The sequence below is a fragment of the Rhea americana genome, unplaced genomic scaffold (assembly GCF_003343005.1).
Source record: "Rhea americana isolate MKP2758 unplaced genomic scaffold, rheAme1 scaffold_334, whole genome shotgun sequence".
NCBI classification, from domain to species: Eukaryota; Metazoa; Chordata; class Aves; order Rheiformes; family Rheidae; genus Rhea; species Rhea americana.
The window spans coordinates 112,826-129,180 of NW_028186462.1; the positions used below are offsets into that span (position 1 = coordinate 112,826).

The 16,355-nt window shown below is 51.5% G+C and overlaps 1 protein-coding gene across 1 annotated transcript in view; it reads right to left on the bottom strand.

The window, feature by feature from the left end:
- Positions 1–13,970, bottom strand: part of PTTG1IP (PTTG1 interacting protein) — a 25,605-nt gene extending 11,635 nt beyond the window's left edge. Inside the window, exon 1 of the mRNA XM_085311191.1 lies at positions 13,890–13,970. Coding sequence (XP_085167317.1) covers positions 13,890–13,970 — 81 coding nt within the window. The remainder of the gene's footprint in view (positions 1–13,889) is intronic.
- Between the last annotated feature and the right edge of the window lie 2,385 nt (positions 13,971–16,355).

A 16,355-nucleotide genomic window follows, 5' to 3' on the forward strand; every position in this document is an offset into this window, starting at 1 on the left:
CGCGGGGCGGCGGCTCGAGCGGCGCCTCCCGCCCGTAAGCGGCAGCGCGGCGAGCCCGGCCGAAGCGGGGCTTGGCCTGCGGCCGCGGGCGCTGCTGGAGGCCGCGGGGCTGCGGAGGGGCTGCCCAGGCCTGCCTCGGCCCCCGCCCCAGGCCACGGCGCTGCGGGGGGTGTCAGGCTCCCGAGCCCCGTTGCTGGAATCACGGCAGCGGCCGGCCCCAAGGCTGCGTGGAGCTGCGGGAGGGCTCCCGGGACTAGTGTGTGCGGCGAGCCATCGGCAGCAGAGTGCAGGGAGCGTACCAGACTGCTCTGGGCGCCTCGACTCCGGAGTTGAGCTGCCTACGTTTACTGCCTCAGTAAAGGGAACAACCGCATTCCCCAAACCTTAGCTGTTTTCCCTCGTGGTCGCAAATAACTTGTAGGAAGGGTCAGCCAGTGCAGCTGGAAGGAAGGGTAACATTTCCTTCTGGCAGCGTTTGCGTCTGGGGAGAGGAGGAGACTAGCAGAAAGCATCTGCTGAGCATCTCTCTGTCCAGAGCTGAGACACGTCCTCCACCCAAAGCAGCTGTGCCCACACCCAATGCACAGCCACGGCCCCACTGCCTTCTCTGCAAGGCCGCCAGCAGGAGCAGAAGGCGCTTCGCATGCCCGTCCTACGCCTCCACCTGCCCTGCCGCTGAACTGGACGTCTCCTTGGAGATATGGGTGCAGATGTGGACTTGTGTGGTGGCATGCTCATGCCGCGAAGCGGAACGGCCACAGGATGGTGCCAAAACCTCGACACAAGAGCAAGCTTTGGAAGAGGGCTCTGGATTGCCAGGGCAGCATCTGACTTCTGCAAAGGGTGGAAGCAGAGAGGTCCATCAGCTGAAGGTTGGGCCGAGGGAGGAGAAGCTAGCAATGAAAGGTCTTGTAAAAGGAGAGCTGACTTGGCATGAAGTGTCTTGAGTAATGCAAAAGCTCCTTGGCTACCAAATGAGCGTATCAGAGGACACCTGCCCTCCTAGCAAATAGATCGCACCTTCTTTTGCATCTGAATTTGAATAGCTGTAGCCTGACATGGAGGTCCTCCTGCACCATACTCTGGCTTAGCACACTGAACCCCCAAACTGTCCCAGGGCGCTGAAGTCTCACCCCAGAGCCAAGCGAGAAGGCTGCTGGCCTTAGTCCCACAATGCGTAGCATGCATTCAATCTTGAACATGTGAGAAGTTGCGTTGGTATAATCTGGCTTTTCACATGCTGTAGGTCAAGAATATATTAAGTGTTTTCCTATGCTGAAGCCAAAGAGTCCTGCACTGCTTGATTCATGTGCAGCAAGGCAGAGTCCAAAAGTTTCCTGCTGCCACTGTGAGGAGGGTTGAAAAGTTGCTTGTGTGGGGGGAGTAGCTTGGCTGCTCCGTGGCCCAGTCACTCCTGTTTTACTACAAATCATTTGAGTAAGAGCATCACTACGTAGACTCAGGCTTCTTGGCAGCACCAGGGCAAAAATACTGTTCCCACTAGTGCGCCCAGCCCTGCTTGAAATCCTGCGTCTTGGGGCGTGTGGATAACACGGGTTACCGTGTCCGCACTGGGAGCTGCTCTTGTGCTGTTGCAGGGATAGCTGAAACCACAGTCCTAAGAAGCTGGTTTGACATCAGGGCTCACGTGCAAAGTCACGCCCTCAGGCCAGGCTAATTCTGAACACAACCATTCTTTTTCAGCCAGATGGGTGGATGCAAATCCCTGGACAGTGTCACGTGCTGAGCCTCCTTAGTCTGTCCTTATCTCACCCCTGAAACGCTCCTTGCGCCTCCATGGGGCGCGTGAGCAGCGCCTGGCATGGGGCTGCTCTTCTCCAGGGAGACGTTAGGTATCCAAGCTCCAGCGCTGAGTCTTGATGCACGCTTGGGATAATGTGCAGGGACAGAGCGCTATGTGGCTGTTTCCCCATGGCAAAATCAGCAAAGTTGTTCCTAGTTGAATTATTATGGCCATGGGTGATCTGGGGATGCTCTAACTGGATCTGCTGAAGGTAAAGCAATGTGGGACTGTGGCATGCCAGCCATCTTGGGGATGGAGCAGAGCAGCTTTCCATGCATGTTGTGAGGACGTCCAGAGGCATTAAAGAAGCACAGAGCAGAGTGGGGGTTTTAATGTTTTTTTCCCATCCAACAAGCCAAAGAGCAGAGGGTGATCAGCTCCCTGACAGCTCTGTGAGCAGAAATACGTGCAGTGGGATGCGTGGAGATTACTTTGTTGTGGCAGTACAGGGAGGAGAGATAGCAGCATGGCAAAGGGGAGAGAAGAGTGTGGAGCAAGAGGAAGGGATGAGGCCACAGTCAGGCAAAAACAGCAGGAGGGTCATCACACACAGGGAGGAAGGAGCAGACCACAACTTGCTGCTCAAGGACAGGCACACCAGCAGTGGTGATGCAAAGCAGCCAGTGAGGACAGCGAGGCAGGAAGCTGGACAGGAGGGACGTGGGCAGGCGGCAATGTCTCAGCACAGAAGATGAACTAGAGAGATGAGCCTGGGTGCAGAGAGCAGAGCTCTGGCTTGGTGAATAACTGAATTTCCAGTGTGGAGGCAGTTCTGGGAGAAGGAGGAAGATGTATTTTTGGATTGACCTAAAATAAATTAAGAAGACTAGTATTTTTTGAGCAAACCAGAAGACAAAATCAGAAAAAAAAAATGATCCTGTAGCTTGAACACTCCACATAATTGGCCGCATCTGCCACTGACAGCTTCATTCTGGAGCTCATGATCCGTCTATTCTGAAAGTTTCATATTTCTTGACATATTCCTTGTGTCCTTGAGAGCCAGATGGCCAAGAAGCTGGTGACAGAGCTCCTGCAGGCTTGGACGGTAAATAAATGTTAGCATTAGGTCAACCAAACCATGGGACTTGGGGAACGAACCGCGCAGGAGGCAAATGATGCAGGGGAGGGGATGGCCCTCTGCTAATTTTGCCAACCCAAATGAGCGATCTGACACTAGCAGACAGTCCTGGCAGGAGGTTCAGATTTTGGCAGCATCTTGGGAGAAACAGGGAGCTCTTTGCATGTAGAGACTGTCAAAAAGACATGGGACCTGTGTGTTCCCCTGAAAGCAGCTGATGCTTGAGGCTGGACAGGTCTCACATGGCTGGGGAGGCACTGGTGGCCTTCAGGAGTTAACTGGCACCTGGAAACATCTCGGAAGCCCTGGACCCACATTCCTCCAGTGACAGGTGAGATGGCTTGTGGGTCTCCAGCAGACACAGCCTCTTAGGTTAGCAAAGACCAAGCAGGAGGGTTTCTGCGGAGACATCTGCTCAGGTGCCAGCTGAGGAAGGTAGCCTGCCAAAACCTTGAGGGCTTAAGACACCGGCAGGGTCTCCTGAGCAGCCTCCAGCGATCCGGATGGAGGACACCTGCCGGAGCAGGCAACGTGGAAACGGAGCAAGCTAGCCGGAAGGGAAAGCAAAAAGCCATCGCGAGGGGCAGCGAAGGGTGCGTCTTTTATTCTCGCGGGCACTAGCGGGACCTTTCGGCACGCTGTCCTTATTTGTCTATGAAGGGTATTTTCAAACGGTTCAAGATGGCCTCAAGTGGTTACCAAGGCAACAGTGCTAAAGTCATCACTGCCATGGAAACCCTCTCTTTGGCATAATATAAATATTTTCCTTGAAGAAGGAGGCTGGATGAGTGGGCGATGTGCTATTTTCTAGCACTCGCTGGCTGCAACAGGACAATCTCCAGGAGATGGGGGGGGGTGAACGTGGAGGATAAAATTAGCTCAGCAGGATGGCCGGTGGTGGAGAGGGGAGGCAGCCGGGCTCCCTGCACAAAACCTGTGGCTTGATTTGCTGGAGGGGACCCAGCCAAAAGAGATTTACTCTGACGGAGAAAAAAAAGAAAATGTATGTGATGTCAAAACCGGTCGCTGTTTCTTGTCTTTCTTCAAAGGTTTCCCTTCAATCCCAACCCCAGGTTCCTCCAAGCCTTTCAGAGGTCAACGCTGGCAGTGTCCGTCTGGAGAAAGTTGGAGCCAAGCTCTTCTCTCGGACGCACACGGGTCCGAGCTGCTTCGCTTTGCTTTCCGTTGCGCCCCTTTTCGCCTCGTTAGCTCGCGGCCTTGCAGCGGACACCTCCGCTCGTGGCCTTACACGTGGCCCCACGCGCAGGGGTTCGAGTGGCCGGCCGCGGTGCCGCAGAGCTGGGCCAAAGGCACCGGGGGCAACGCTTTGGGGGTGGCAGGGCGCCGGAGCGAGCCCCCCGCGGCCCCCTCCGGCGCGTGGCTCTCCCCGCCGCCAGCCCGCCGCGCCGGCTCGCGTCAGCCGCGGGCGAGAGGGGGAGTTTCCGAGCGGCCGCCGGAGTTCCCCGGCGCGGCTGTTTTTCTAAACAGCGAGAGTGCCGCATCAATCATCGGGGCCGAGCGGCACGGCGGTGCCCGCGGCGCCCCGCGAGCTGGGGGAAGAGGCCGTGCGGAGAGCCCGGCTCTGCCCTGGCTGGCGCGCAGAGGTGTAAACGGCGCGTTTCTCTCCCCGGAGCAGATGGTTCCTCTCACTTTCCCGGCACGAGGCAGATACCGAAGGGCTTTCCTGACGAATAAAACCCCCACCAAAGCCGGCTGCGTTCCCAGGGCCCGGAGTAGCATTTCTCACTTCCCTAGAAAAAGGCAAGGATCTTCCCTCGCTGCGGCAGGCGGGTTATTTTTAAATCGCTGTAGCGGGAGACGGGGCTCACCCTGCGGCCGCGCGGGCTGAGCGAACTTGCAAGCCGCCAGCCCAGCTCTTGCCGCCCTCCGCAAGGGGCTGGAGGCACTGGCGGATGCCGGCGGCTCGCCCGGAAAAATCCCACGCTGCATGGGATCCGAAAGAGCTCCCAAGAGGGCAAAAAGGCCTGCAGGAGCTGGCCACGACAGGCAGCTGGCTAGGGGCACCCGGGGTCCCCCAGGCACCCACGGTCAGACTTAAAAATACAGGGGGAACCCTCTCGACGCCCTGCTGCTCCCGCTCTGCCATGGGCACCTGCGTTTTAGCATCTCCCTGCTGCTCTTCTCGTTCTTCCTCCCTTCACCATGAATCACTGTGGCGGGCGTCAGGAGGCCGGCGGGGTCCGAGCCTAGCACCTGCTTTCTTTCTTTTTTTTTTTTTTTTCCTCTTTCCAGAAAAACAAACCCCAGAGCAAACAATTAAAATGTTCCAGCTGCTCACGTGGAGCAGCGATCCCAGATAAAACCCCAAGGATCTGCTAGCTAAATATAGCCTGAGCCCCATAAATTAAACAAAAGCTTTTCCCTGGGCTTTTAGAAAGCTGATTCCAGCAGTGGTTTTTATCTATGTAAGGTATAACTCCGGCACTATTTTTTATTATTAGCCGTACCACCCCCCTGTTGCTGACCTCCCCGATGCCGTTGTTTGGGAACATTAATTTTGCAGAGCTGGACTTCTCCCTCTGGGCAGCTCCTCCTTTCTCTGGAGGGATTCGCACCTTGGGCTGCTTTTCTGCCCTTTTTTAATAAGAATTTACAACCACACCTATCCCCAGGTCCAACACTTGAGCTAATCTTTTTTTCTGTCTTTCAGACAAATTTTGATTGTTCAATACTTCCCATTCTCAGACATCCACTGTTTTCTAGGGCCGCTCTCATTTTAGACCTGTATCGGGCACATGGTTGATTTATATTCCTATCACCTGTCACAGAAATTGTGAACCTTTCAATAAGATACATCCTGCAAGGGATAAGCAAAGGTGTGAGAAAGCTCTCGTGGGGATTGTGCAAGCCGACCCTCACGCAGGTAGCTTGTCTCACGTCCCTTTTCTCATTAAATGTATCGACAACATCGCGGGTTTGGGCGTCTTGCTTTCTGTTTGCTGGGAATCTTCTCAGCTAACCCTTTAACGAAGTTGCGGTGTCCTGTTGCCTCGGGCAAAAGCAGCTGGCTCCTGAGGAATGGTGATCCTGTTTGTGTTTCGAGCTGCGAGTTCACTCAACTTTCTCTCGAACGCTTCCTCCAAACAGTTTGGCGCTCAGCGTGAAGAGTGCATCCGACAACCGCTTTCCTGTCCCAGATATTTATGTTTTGTTTCTTTTCCGACAGGCTTTTGCAAAATCGTTCACTTCCTGCGAAGAGAGTTGCTCCGGCCAAAAGCGAGAGCGTGCCGAGGGCTCGGTTCACTGGTGTCGCAGTCGGACCGCCGCGCCGCTTGCGCGATGCCTCTGCAGACCCGGCACTTGGCGTTTGGCCGGCTCTGCCTTGGCGTTGGTCTTTGATTTTGGTTCTGCGTTCGCCGGCGGGTCTACGGCTGAGTAATGCAGCCCACATCTTAAAAAATGTGTGATCCAGACCGGCAGCCCAGCAAACCGAAATCGCCTTCTTTAAGTAAAAACACTGTTTTCTGCCAGGCTGGTTCTCCGTCTCCAATCCCTACTGCCGTCTGGTTTCTAATTCCAGCTCTCAGCAGCCCCTGAATGTGACAAGTTCTGCTGAAACTGCCCTGAAAAGTTTCTTCTTTTTAAGTTGTTATGTAAGAATGAGTCTCCTCGAAAGCTTCAGCCTTTCTGCAGGTGCCGTATTCCTCCCCTTTCTTGGCACCCGTTGACTTCATCTTCCTCGGCCGGCTGGAGGCTGCCAACTGCAGCAATCGCCGCTGGCCCAGAAATATTAAACATTAAAAACCAGGTGAATCTTTCTCATCTTCCCACATGGCCACAGCCCTGCTTCCATCCTCCGCAATCACTCAGTGCATTTCATAGGAGCTTTAGCTGTGGGACTGGTCAAAGTTGCTCCTCATGAGCTTCTTTCCTCCCCTCTTTTTGATTTCTTGCCATGCTGTTTGCTTTTTGGGCAAAAACTCCCGTCCCTGAGCAGGGCACAAGGAAGAAGAGGCCAGAATGGCCTTTTCTGAGTTTGGGGAGGAGGGAGGCAGGTTGGTGGCAGCACAGACAAACCTGGATCAGCCTTCAGTGAAAGTCCTGGTTACTTCTTATGGGTGGTTACGATCCCCCTCCAGGGTCTACCATAAATCTCTCTTTTGGCCTGCAAGGACAGGGAGGCCCTGAGAGTGCCTGGATGAATATCCTCCAGAAATTCCACTCCAGCAAATCCACCATTTATGTCGCTCTGCCTCACTTTATGCAGAGCTCAAAGGAAACCCTGGGGCCTTCTTCCTCCTCCTCCTCTTCATCGCACAGTAGAGGCAGCCTGGAAGGGACAAACTGCACCCTCTGCCCTTCCCATGCTGGAGAGCATCTCAGGGCAGACGAAAGAAAAGGGTCCCACCAACTCATTTTGTTTGTACGTCCATTTTTAAACATGCTTTTACCTGCCTCCTCACTGAAAGGGCAAAAACCCACTGCCAGGCTATTTTAAGTGAACTCAACAACAACAAAAAAGTCAACTCTGAGACTGTCATGGCTATATTTAGTTGGAACTTTTCTGTCCAGGATTCAGACTCTATTTGGAAACCTTGTACCTTGGAGTGCAGCCAAGCATCTCATTTTTATACAGTAATCCCTCAGCATATGGCAAATGTTTCTCATCTCCCAGTGGCTGCTACACTAGCCCCGGCAGCCCGACGACAGAGGTTTTTAAGCTGAAACTGAGACAAGTTGGCTGGCTGCAGTTGTGGATTCACATCTTAGACCCAGAAAGGCTTTTAATAGAAACACACTTTTACGTAGCTTTGAAAACCTCTGTGAGCGTCAGAGCTGCCCTGACCTCTGGCTTTTGGCCACTGTTTTTTTGGGTGTAGACCTCAGAGCATCTTCCACTGGTCAGTCACCCACCTCTCTTTCGCAGTTGTCCCTTGGGAGCCTTGTGGTGGGCAGCAGAATTTGGGGGCACACCACACGACTCCCCCTAAGTCACTCCAACTTGTTTATGAACACCCAAGTACTGCCAAGGTGGGAACCAGCTTCTGGCTTACTTTTTGCCTCTCTCTCCACTGAAATTGTCATTAAAATTCCCTCTTTTCACCTGCTGGGAGTCATGAATTTGACACAACAATTGCCTGGAGCATGGTGTAATTCCCAGTAAATGACTGAAGTTCGGTGCCAAAAATATTGTCCTGGCAGTCTGAGTGTGTCTGACTGATGCTCAGGAAACCCCCATCCATTCCCACTGTGGCCCTGCAAATTCATGGCTTCCCGTCGGGCCATGCATCACATGCTGTCTCAGCTCCCTCTCCCTCTCTCCTCTCCGTGGCCTGATGCCATTGCAGGCAGGCTGGGCCAAAGCGTTTTCCTCTTAACCCATCCCACATTTGCACAGGCAGGGCGAAGGAGCGATCTGGTCAATCCACCGATCCGTGCCCTGTGCAGGTCACCCCACCCCAGCTTCTCCCTTAGGAGAGGCTCCGGGGGTTCCCTGCAGGCCACATGGACCGTCTGCTATGATCGACACAGGGGTGCCCCATTGACAACAAGCTAAGCCAGACGTATCCCTGGGATTTCCCTCCACTCTCTCCTGCTCAGCTCCACCAAGGCTCTGGCCAGGAGAAGAGGATGTTGCCCAGCAAAAGATGCCATATGTCTATGCAGAAAAGCAGAGCCTAGGTGCCAGACGTTGACACAAATTGGGGTGCAGAGCTCTCCAGTAGCAGTGATCCATCATTGGGGATGCCCACAGGACCAGCTGTAGAGCTGGTGAGCGTCCATAGAATGGCATGACCTAGCATGAGGCAAACCCAGGTTGTTAGGGTGACTGCATCCAGGCTGTGATCCAGGATCACTGCGTCCAGGCCTGGATGCTGTGGGAGAAGTCTCAAAGGAAGTCCGTGGACTTCTTTGTAGGGCTTTTTGGGCAAAAGAGGGCTAAATGCACCCCCATGTGCACTTCATTTCCGTTCATTCAATGAGAACATTTTCTGCAACATTGCAACACCATCAACCCAGAGCAAAGAGCAGATGCTGACACAAAGCTGCAGGGATGCAGCAAGGGATCTGCAGTGGCCGAACCAGCCTACAAAAATCTTCAACTCAAGCAATATGAGAAATAACTTCAAAGTTTGCAAGCAGAAATTTTGATGTCGGGCAGATGTCGTTGCTTTGAGACAATCAAGGACTACAGTACAACGATGTTTATCACAGAGGCCTTCGACCTGGCAAATGTGAAATTCAGCAAAGGATCTGAGTTTGCGCATAACTTTGCATGTGCGTAAGCATTCTTGACAGCATCTCTCTTGGAAACACTGTCAAGAGCACAGACACTTAGGCCTGGTAAAAGTAAAAACACAGGTTCTCAGCTAACGTACGTGTTTCTCTTCAGTGTGGCGGTTGTGAAATACAGGGAAGCAGGAGCCAACTGAGAAAAGGTGATCAAAAGGCTATTTACCTTGCCTTTCCAAATATTTTCGAATCATGACATGAATGATGATGTATAAGAAAAATCTCTACTTCAAAACCTTCACACTTAAATCCTATATCCGTATTTTGATTCAGAAGTTTAAGGGATTTAATGAAGTAAACACTTAAAACAATTCTTCTTATCTTCTTATCGCTTGCGCCGAAGAACATTCCAGCCATGACCAGCCCTTGGACAAAATAGATAAATAAATAAATAAAAGCTCTTTGAAAAGATTCTTATAGCTGAGTAATATTATCTACAGAAAAAGCAGTACCAATGAGGGCAAATTTTAGTGGGTATCTGACCTTCCAGTTTGGCAAATCTGTCTTTGCATACTTGACATTTAGCACTGGAGGCAGGAAAGCCACTTGCAGGTGTAGAGCTAAGGGCATCTGCAGGTGTGTGCAGGATCAGTGCCATAAAGCTTTTCCGATCTTGTGAGCTGCCCGTGTCCTTACCAGCGGGCACCATGTGACGTGCCATGGGTGAGACCTCCCAGCCGGCAGAGACCCCTTGGTGTCTCCTGCAGCCTAGCTATCCGGATTACTCAGCCTAAGAGGGTTTCTAATGAAGCTAATCTGGTCTCGCTCACCGAAGAGAGACCAAAGCACCCAGCGAACCATTCTTTGCAGCAAAGCTTGGGGAACAGCCCAGTTTTGCAGGGGTCCTGCCAGGCAGCTGTGCCCACTTCCTGGGCCTTCCACCATTCAGGGACACACATGCCCCACCAGACTCTATTTCTGTACATACCTACCAGTGGGTCTGGGACCCCATCAAAGCTGTTCCCTGAGTTTGCTCTCAGGAGCAGAGCAGCACAATTTGAGAAGTGTTCCTGCTGCAGACAAGCATGCCCTCGCCAGGAGGTCACACCCTGGCAAAAATCTCAGTGCTGGCAGCCATCCTGCACTTCCTTGGTAACGTCCACAAGCAGAGTCAATGCCTGAGGTGAGAAGGGTGACAAATTTCTGCTCCAGCCCTGGTGCTTGACCCTGGTGACAGTTACGGAGGCTCTCCATGTGAGTGTACTTAACCAGTCCCTGAGAAATCACTTCTCTAGAGCCAGTCTCCTCCACTTTCACAGTATTGTTTCTCTCTAGTAACCCAGTCAGCATCTTTGCAGACTCACATCACCCTCTTGGTGTCATAGCTCTTGCACCGTATGTATCTCCGTTACAGCACTGGGTCAGCAAAGCTCTCAGCAAAGAGGCAGAGCTTTGTCTCCTGGTGGTCCCATCAAAAGGTTGTTCTTCTGCATCTCCTTGTCCACATGGCACAATCTTCACTGCCCGTTCCTCTTCTGGTGCTCAGAACAACTCATCTCACCTGTGACATTCAAATCTGATGGGCAGTACAATGGCTGAGCCCTGAGCAAAAAAGTGTGGAAAAGAGCATCCTCTCGTGACCAAGGACAGATGTGCCTTGGGGATGGTTGCATCTTGCAGTGTCTTAGCTTCATCACTCCTTATCTCCCTCATGCCCTAAATGACGCAGCAAAGTGCTGAAGCAGAAAGTCTGTCAGTCACAAACAGGAGCGGAAAATTGCTCTTGTGGATCAGGCACTCCAAAAACAAGGCCTTTCCCTCATTAATGAGCGCAAATACAGATCAGGCCTGGTACATCTGCTCCACGTGGCAACCGTCTCCTCTGTGCTTCCTCACGAGCTCTGCAGGTCTCCAGCTCCTGGGCAAAGGCTGTCCCAGCAAAGCTCAGCTCACATCAATATGCCAAGCTGGGGAACATGTGCTTTGGTGCTCTAGCCTGAGGCGTCTGCCAGTGGGCCCCTTTCTTCCTTCTCCAAAACTAAAGACCCTCATTTTAGAGGCACAAAATCTGCTGTGTCTCGCAAGCCAAGAGTCTCCGTGTCGGCCCACACAAAATCTGCCCAGCTTTGCTCTGCAGGTAGACCCTTCAGCCACTGCACAGGCCCTTCTGCGCCCAATGATTCAGGGACAAATATCCCGTGGAGACACCGACTTGCACTGATGGTATGGTGGTGTTTGTTTCAGCTCTTTGTTCAGCTGCCATTTCTGCTAGCATTGGTGGGAGAAGCCTGGGAATAAGCGGCAGAGCTAGAAGGACAGGGCGATACTGCTACAGCACCCAAACGTCTGCCGGAACTGATCCAAGCTTTACAGATTAGTTGGAACACCCATTAGTATGTTCCCTAAACCCCTGTGACTCATCTGCAGAGACTCAATTCAGCTGTATCTTTTCATTTTCCTAAAATGTGGCATTTTCCTAAATCACATGCAGCTATTATACACCTACAGGTCCGGCTGTTCCCTCTTGGACACTTTCTAAATGGTGACATCCTGCTTTGAAAGTGCCAGTGTCTGAATAATGCATGCTCCCTTTGTATCAGGTATAATTTTGTCATGTCATACTTGATTCCCACAATCTAAGAACAACCCCTGGTCCCAGAGGACAGTGCTTTTCACCTTGTGGTTATTTGCATCACATAACGTGAGCCACCCTTGTCCTTGCAGCTGTAGGAACCAAGGCGAAGAAAAAGGATGGAGACTGGGATTGCTCTGTCCTTTGGCCCTTCATAGAAGAAAGGCTTGTAGGAAACCTGGGCAGCCCAGCTAGTGCTTCTGGGTTGAGGATGCTGGGTCTCTGTGTACACCTACAAAGAGATAGGGACCTCCCCGGCGATTAGTTACTCTGAAAGAAGTGACCCTCAAACAATTGATGCAAACTCTATGGCATGCATACATCCAAAAGATGGAATTATTTCACCAGAAGCTCTCTTCTGCAGCAAGGATTTTTGCTGTAATTCTGGCTTTTCTCAGTCTCAGCTACTTCAGGCTGGGAAGTTTCAGCTCATGGTGCCAAATGCCGCCCCGTTGTGTTTATTAATGCTGGTTGTAAAACCTTGGCAAAAGCATCCTCCATCAGGCCTGCAGAAATCCTGCCGGATCTAGTGCCTTCCAACCAGATGGGCCTTATTAAGAGATGTCACACTGCTAACAACACCTGACAGCTCTTTGACTCGCTTTCCTGGTCTTATCAGCATGCTCTGAGCAAGGCAGCAGCGCAAGTTGAGAGCAGAGGGGAGCCAGGCACAGGCGCCCTCCCTTCACATGCCTGCGGGCTGCACCTCCACGGAGCTGTCCTCCTGTCCTCCATGTGGAGAAGGAAAAACTGAATGTGGACAAGACTTCCTCAGCTCTTCACTGTTGAGGTCACAACGTGAGTTTTCCTTACACAGTCCAAAGAGCAAACTCTGCTCCTGCCATGATGACGTACCAGAAGCAGATGGGCATGGAGCCAGGGCCAACCCTGACTTAGAGGAGAATGGGTTCACTTCACAGCCGAAGGAAAATGACTCTGTGCTCTCTGAGAAGAAGACAGTTCCTGGCTGACGGGGACTGAGCTGCATGCTTTTGCTTTTTGCATTCGCTTCCTGAGATTGTCCACGCTTCTCCACCCCATGTTGCCATCTTTGCAACACATAGCTGCCTGACTGTTGTCAAGAAACCTCCTGCTGACCTCAACTGTGTTGTAAGAGAGAAAGAGGGGATGCAGTCAAGATACACAGGAAATCAGAGGGAGGAGAAGAAATTTTACCAGCCTCAAACACTGTCAATAGCTCTTTAACTTCATCCTAGCTGCTGTCCCATGCTAAGCAGCACTGAGCCTGCTCTGTTCGCAATGCTCGTAGCTCCTGAGCTGTGCTCTCTGAAGACTGTGGACTTGGAGTAGGGCTCACACAGCTCAGGGAAGGGGGACATACTGGTTTTTTTGGCAGCTTGGAGACCTGCATGAACATCTCATGCAGGTGGTGACTCCTTCTTTAGCCCATGGGCATTGCTGTGTCTGGAAATACACACTCACATTGTAAATTTTGCTCAATTCTGCCAACTCAGACAGAAACTAGGATATGCCAAGGGCTATGTACATCTAGGCATCATTGTGGAGTTTTATCATTGCTCTTTCAATTTGTTTGGTGCTCTTCACCTTCTTTTCCTGTCCTCCTCCTAGCACTCATCTCCTATTGAAAACTTCCTAGAGCTGCCCAGCTGTACTAAAGTGTGTTTAATGAACTGCAGCCAACAACACGAACCACTTGAAGTTGTGGATGATACATGGATATCTCTGTACTTAAGAGTTTTTTTTCCATATATCTTGGTAAAAGTATGTTTTTTCCACCATACTATTTACTTGAGTTAAAATAACTGCTGAGAACACAGACACAGCAGTCTACAGCACAATTTTAAAAAGGTCTTAATGACATGCTATCACACTAACTGTAGTAGATGTACAGAGCACCTTTTATATGGTTACACAGAGGCATTCCTCATATCTTTGCTCTATGTTCGCACCACCAAGATGTCAGTTTGGGGGAGACATATTTGAGATATGAATAGGAAAGGTGGCATTGAGGTTGTGAGCCCAGCCCTATCTGGCACTCTCTGCTGATAGCTAGTGCTAGGTAGGGCACTGCCTCTTTCTGAACCATTGCATTTCCACTGTTGTCATCATCTTCCTCAGATGACTAAAGGTCCCTCAAAGGTGCAGGATAGGAAAACAGGGCAATGCTGATGTTTACCAGAGCAGCTGTCTCCCTGTACCCGTGGGTACTCCGGACGCTGGAAGCAGCCCATCACATTGACCGGGCTCTTCTCAAATTGCCCTCTGATATCCAGCTTCATCCTACCCAGGTCTCCTGAGAGTATGCTGAGAGCCTGTACTTGGAGGGAACCCTCAGCTTGCAGGCTTCTTGCTGCTGCTCCCCATCTCAGCATGGCTTCCTCCTGTATCACGCCTCTGGGGAAAACACTGCTCTGCACAAATCCCTGACTCACTCGCACCATCTTTCCCCGACAGCAGGTACAGATTCTTGGCTCTGCACGGGAGCTGGGGTTGGGCAAGAGTTGCGCAGCCTGCCTTGGAAAGCTGATGCTGGCACTGCTCCGCGTGTTCCCTGCGACTGCATCATTGCAGCTCTCGTTTGGTCTCTGCCAGTGCTCTAGCATGTAAGATGCCAGCCCCATGGATTCCAAAATCAGAAATATTTCATCCTCCAGTGCATGATCCTGCCTAAAATCACAGCGCTGCATTCCACAGTTCAGGAAAGGGCAGGGGAATTTTGATCTTGGGGTACATTTAGGCTTCTCTCAGCAGGCATAAAATCTGCTCTGGAACAGGGATGGTTCCCTCCCCTCCTGATGCAAGGTGTGATGTACTGACTGTGGCATTCATTTCAACAAAATATAAAGTGGCAGCAAAGATATTAAACTAAACCTAGAGCTGTCACTGCTTGCACTCCTCTTCCGGGGGAGGCATGAGAAAACAGAGGTAGTCCCATTGAATGACACTTTCTTTAGAAGATGCTCAGATGTCGTTGTGAAGGACTGATAGAAAATCACCTTAAAAAAGGAAAAGCCCAATTCCCCAGTGTTCAGTCAGCCCCAGGATGTGGATGTTTAGAAAAGGTACAAATACAGGGAGATTTGCAATAAAATCACAAGCACTCTGGAGATCAGGCTAAATAACTTTGAATGCATGTTGAAGGGTATGTGCAGAAGGCACATTTCGCTCGGGGCTTCTGCAGCAGAAGTGCAGCTCTCGGTGCCACAGAGGAAGAGGACACGTGGCGCGACCCAGCTGCTGGTAAACTTGCGGCACTAAATGCCAAGCTCATCACGAACCTCTGGTGAAAGGCATGCAGATGGAGACTGACTTGCAGAAATGAATAATTCAGAGGAGGAATTTGAGAACAATGGGAACAACTCAGGGATGAGCTTTGAGCAGAGAGATCTTGCACTATGACACCGCGTGACCAGGCAGGAGGTCACAGGAGGTTGGGAAATGACCACTCCAATTATGTGAAGCTCCTTGGAAAAACACAAGTTAATTCAAATGGATAAGCGTCCAAGGTGTTGTCTGTCTTGCACTACCGCAGGCCAAGCTAGCCGGCCCCCAAAAGGTTGGTGGGAAGGGATAGCCTAGGGGTGTGGGACATTTCAAAGCCTTGCTGTCCCATTTAGCAGGACGCGTAATCTGGCTGCAAACAGCAGCTCTTGGCACCACGATGGTCCGCGGAGAGGTGCCCAGTCCTTTCGACGACCATCCCATCCCCCCTGCATTTTCTAATTTTGAGCCTAATCTGGCGCTCTTCAGGCTGCCCGGCTTGTCTTACTGCGAGTTAATATAATGCTGGTGACCACCTGCCGGCAGGAGCGAGAGAGCACGTCCTTCTCACGGCCCGTCCCTGGGGGACCGCGACGGAGCAGAACAAAAGCTGCAAAAAAAAATCGCCCTGGAAGTTTCCTCCCCTCTTTTAAGTTTGTCAACTTTCCTCTCGTCAATGAGAAGTAACGGAGGGGGAGGGAGCAGAAGGGCAGATGAACCAATTTCCATGCAGCCTGCTTATCTTTGGACCAAGAGCTGGGGCCAGCGGGAGTCTGGGCTTATTTTAACTGTATCCCAATGGCTTTGCTCATTACTCAAATCCATAATGGGCTCTGCTGTTCCCTTTTTCTATCACACTCTTGGGAAAATAATCCAGCTGCAATTGCTAGGGGTTCCTTCTTGGCCTGCCTAACGGAGTGCAAGCAAGGGAGATGGCACTGTAACTGAGTTAGCGACAGAGCGAACTAGTCAAGCCCCTGTCACGACTCCTAGCAATGGGACATAGCAAGGCCTTTTCTGCTTGCCGAGTAGGTCATGTCTGCAGAAACCCCTTTAACAGCGCTTGGGGTGTCCACACTACCCATAGGTGGGGCATTGCACGGCCAAGCACCTCTAGCCCCCGCTCACACATGCCAGGAGCATGCGCTAAGGCAACAGCACCTGAAGCAAAGCTGCGTCGAGTTTTTCAGAGTTCATTTATTGCAAAACCCATGCTCGGTGTTTGCTGGGACCCCTTGCAACATTGCACTGAGAGGCAGTAGTCTTAGCCCAAGGAAATGCATGAGAAGCCCAACCTTTTCTTTCATCATCAAGAAGTAGGATGTAGCTTTGGACCAACATTTCAAGAGCAAATCAGCCAGAGTTAAACTAAGAAGAGATCTGATAGAAATCCAGATCAGATG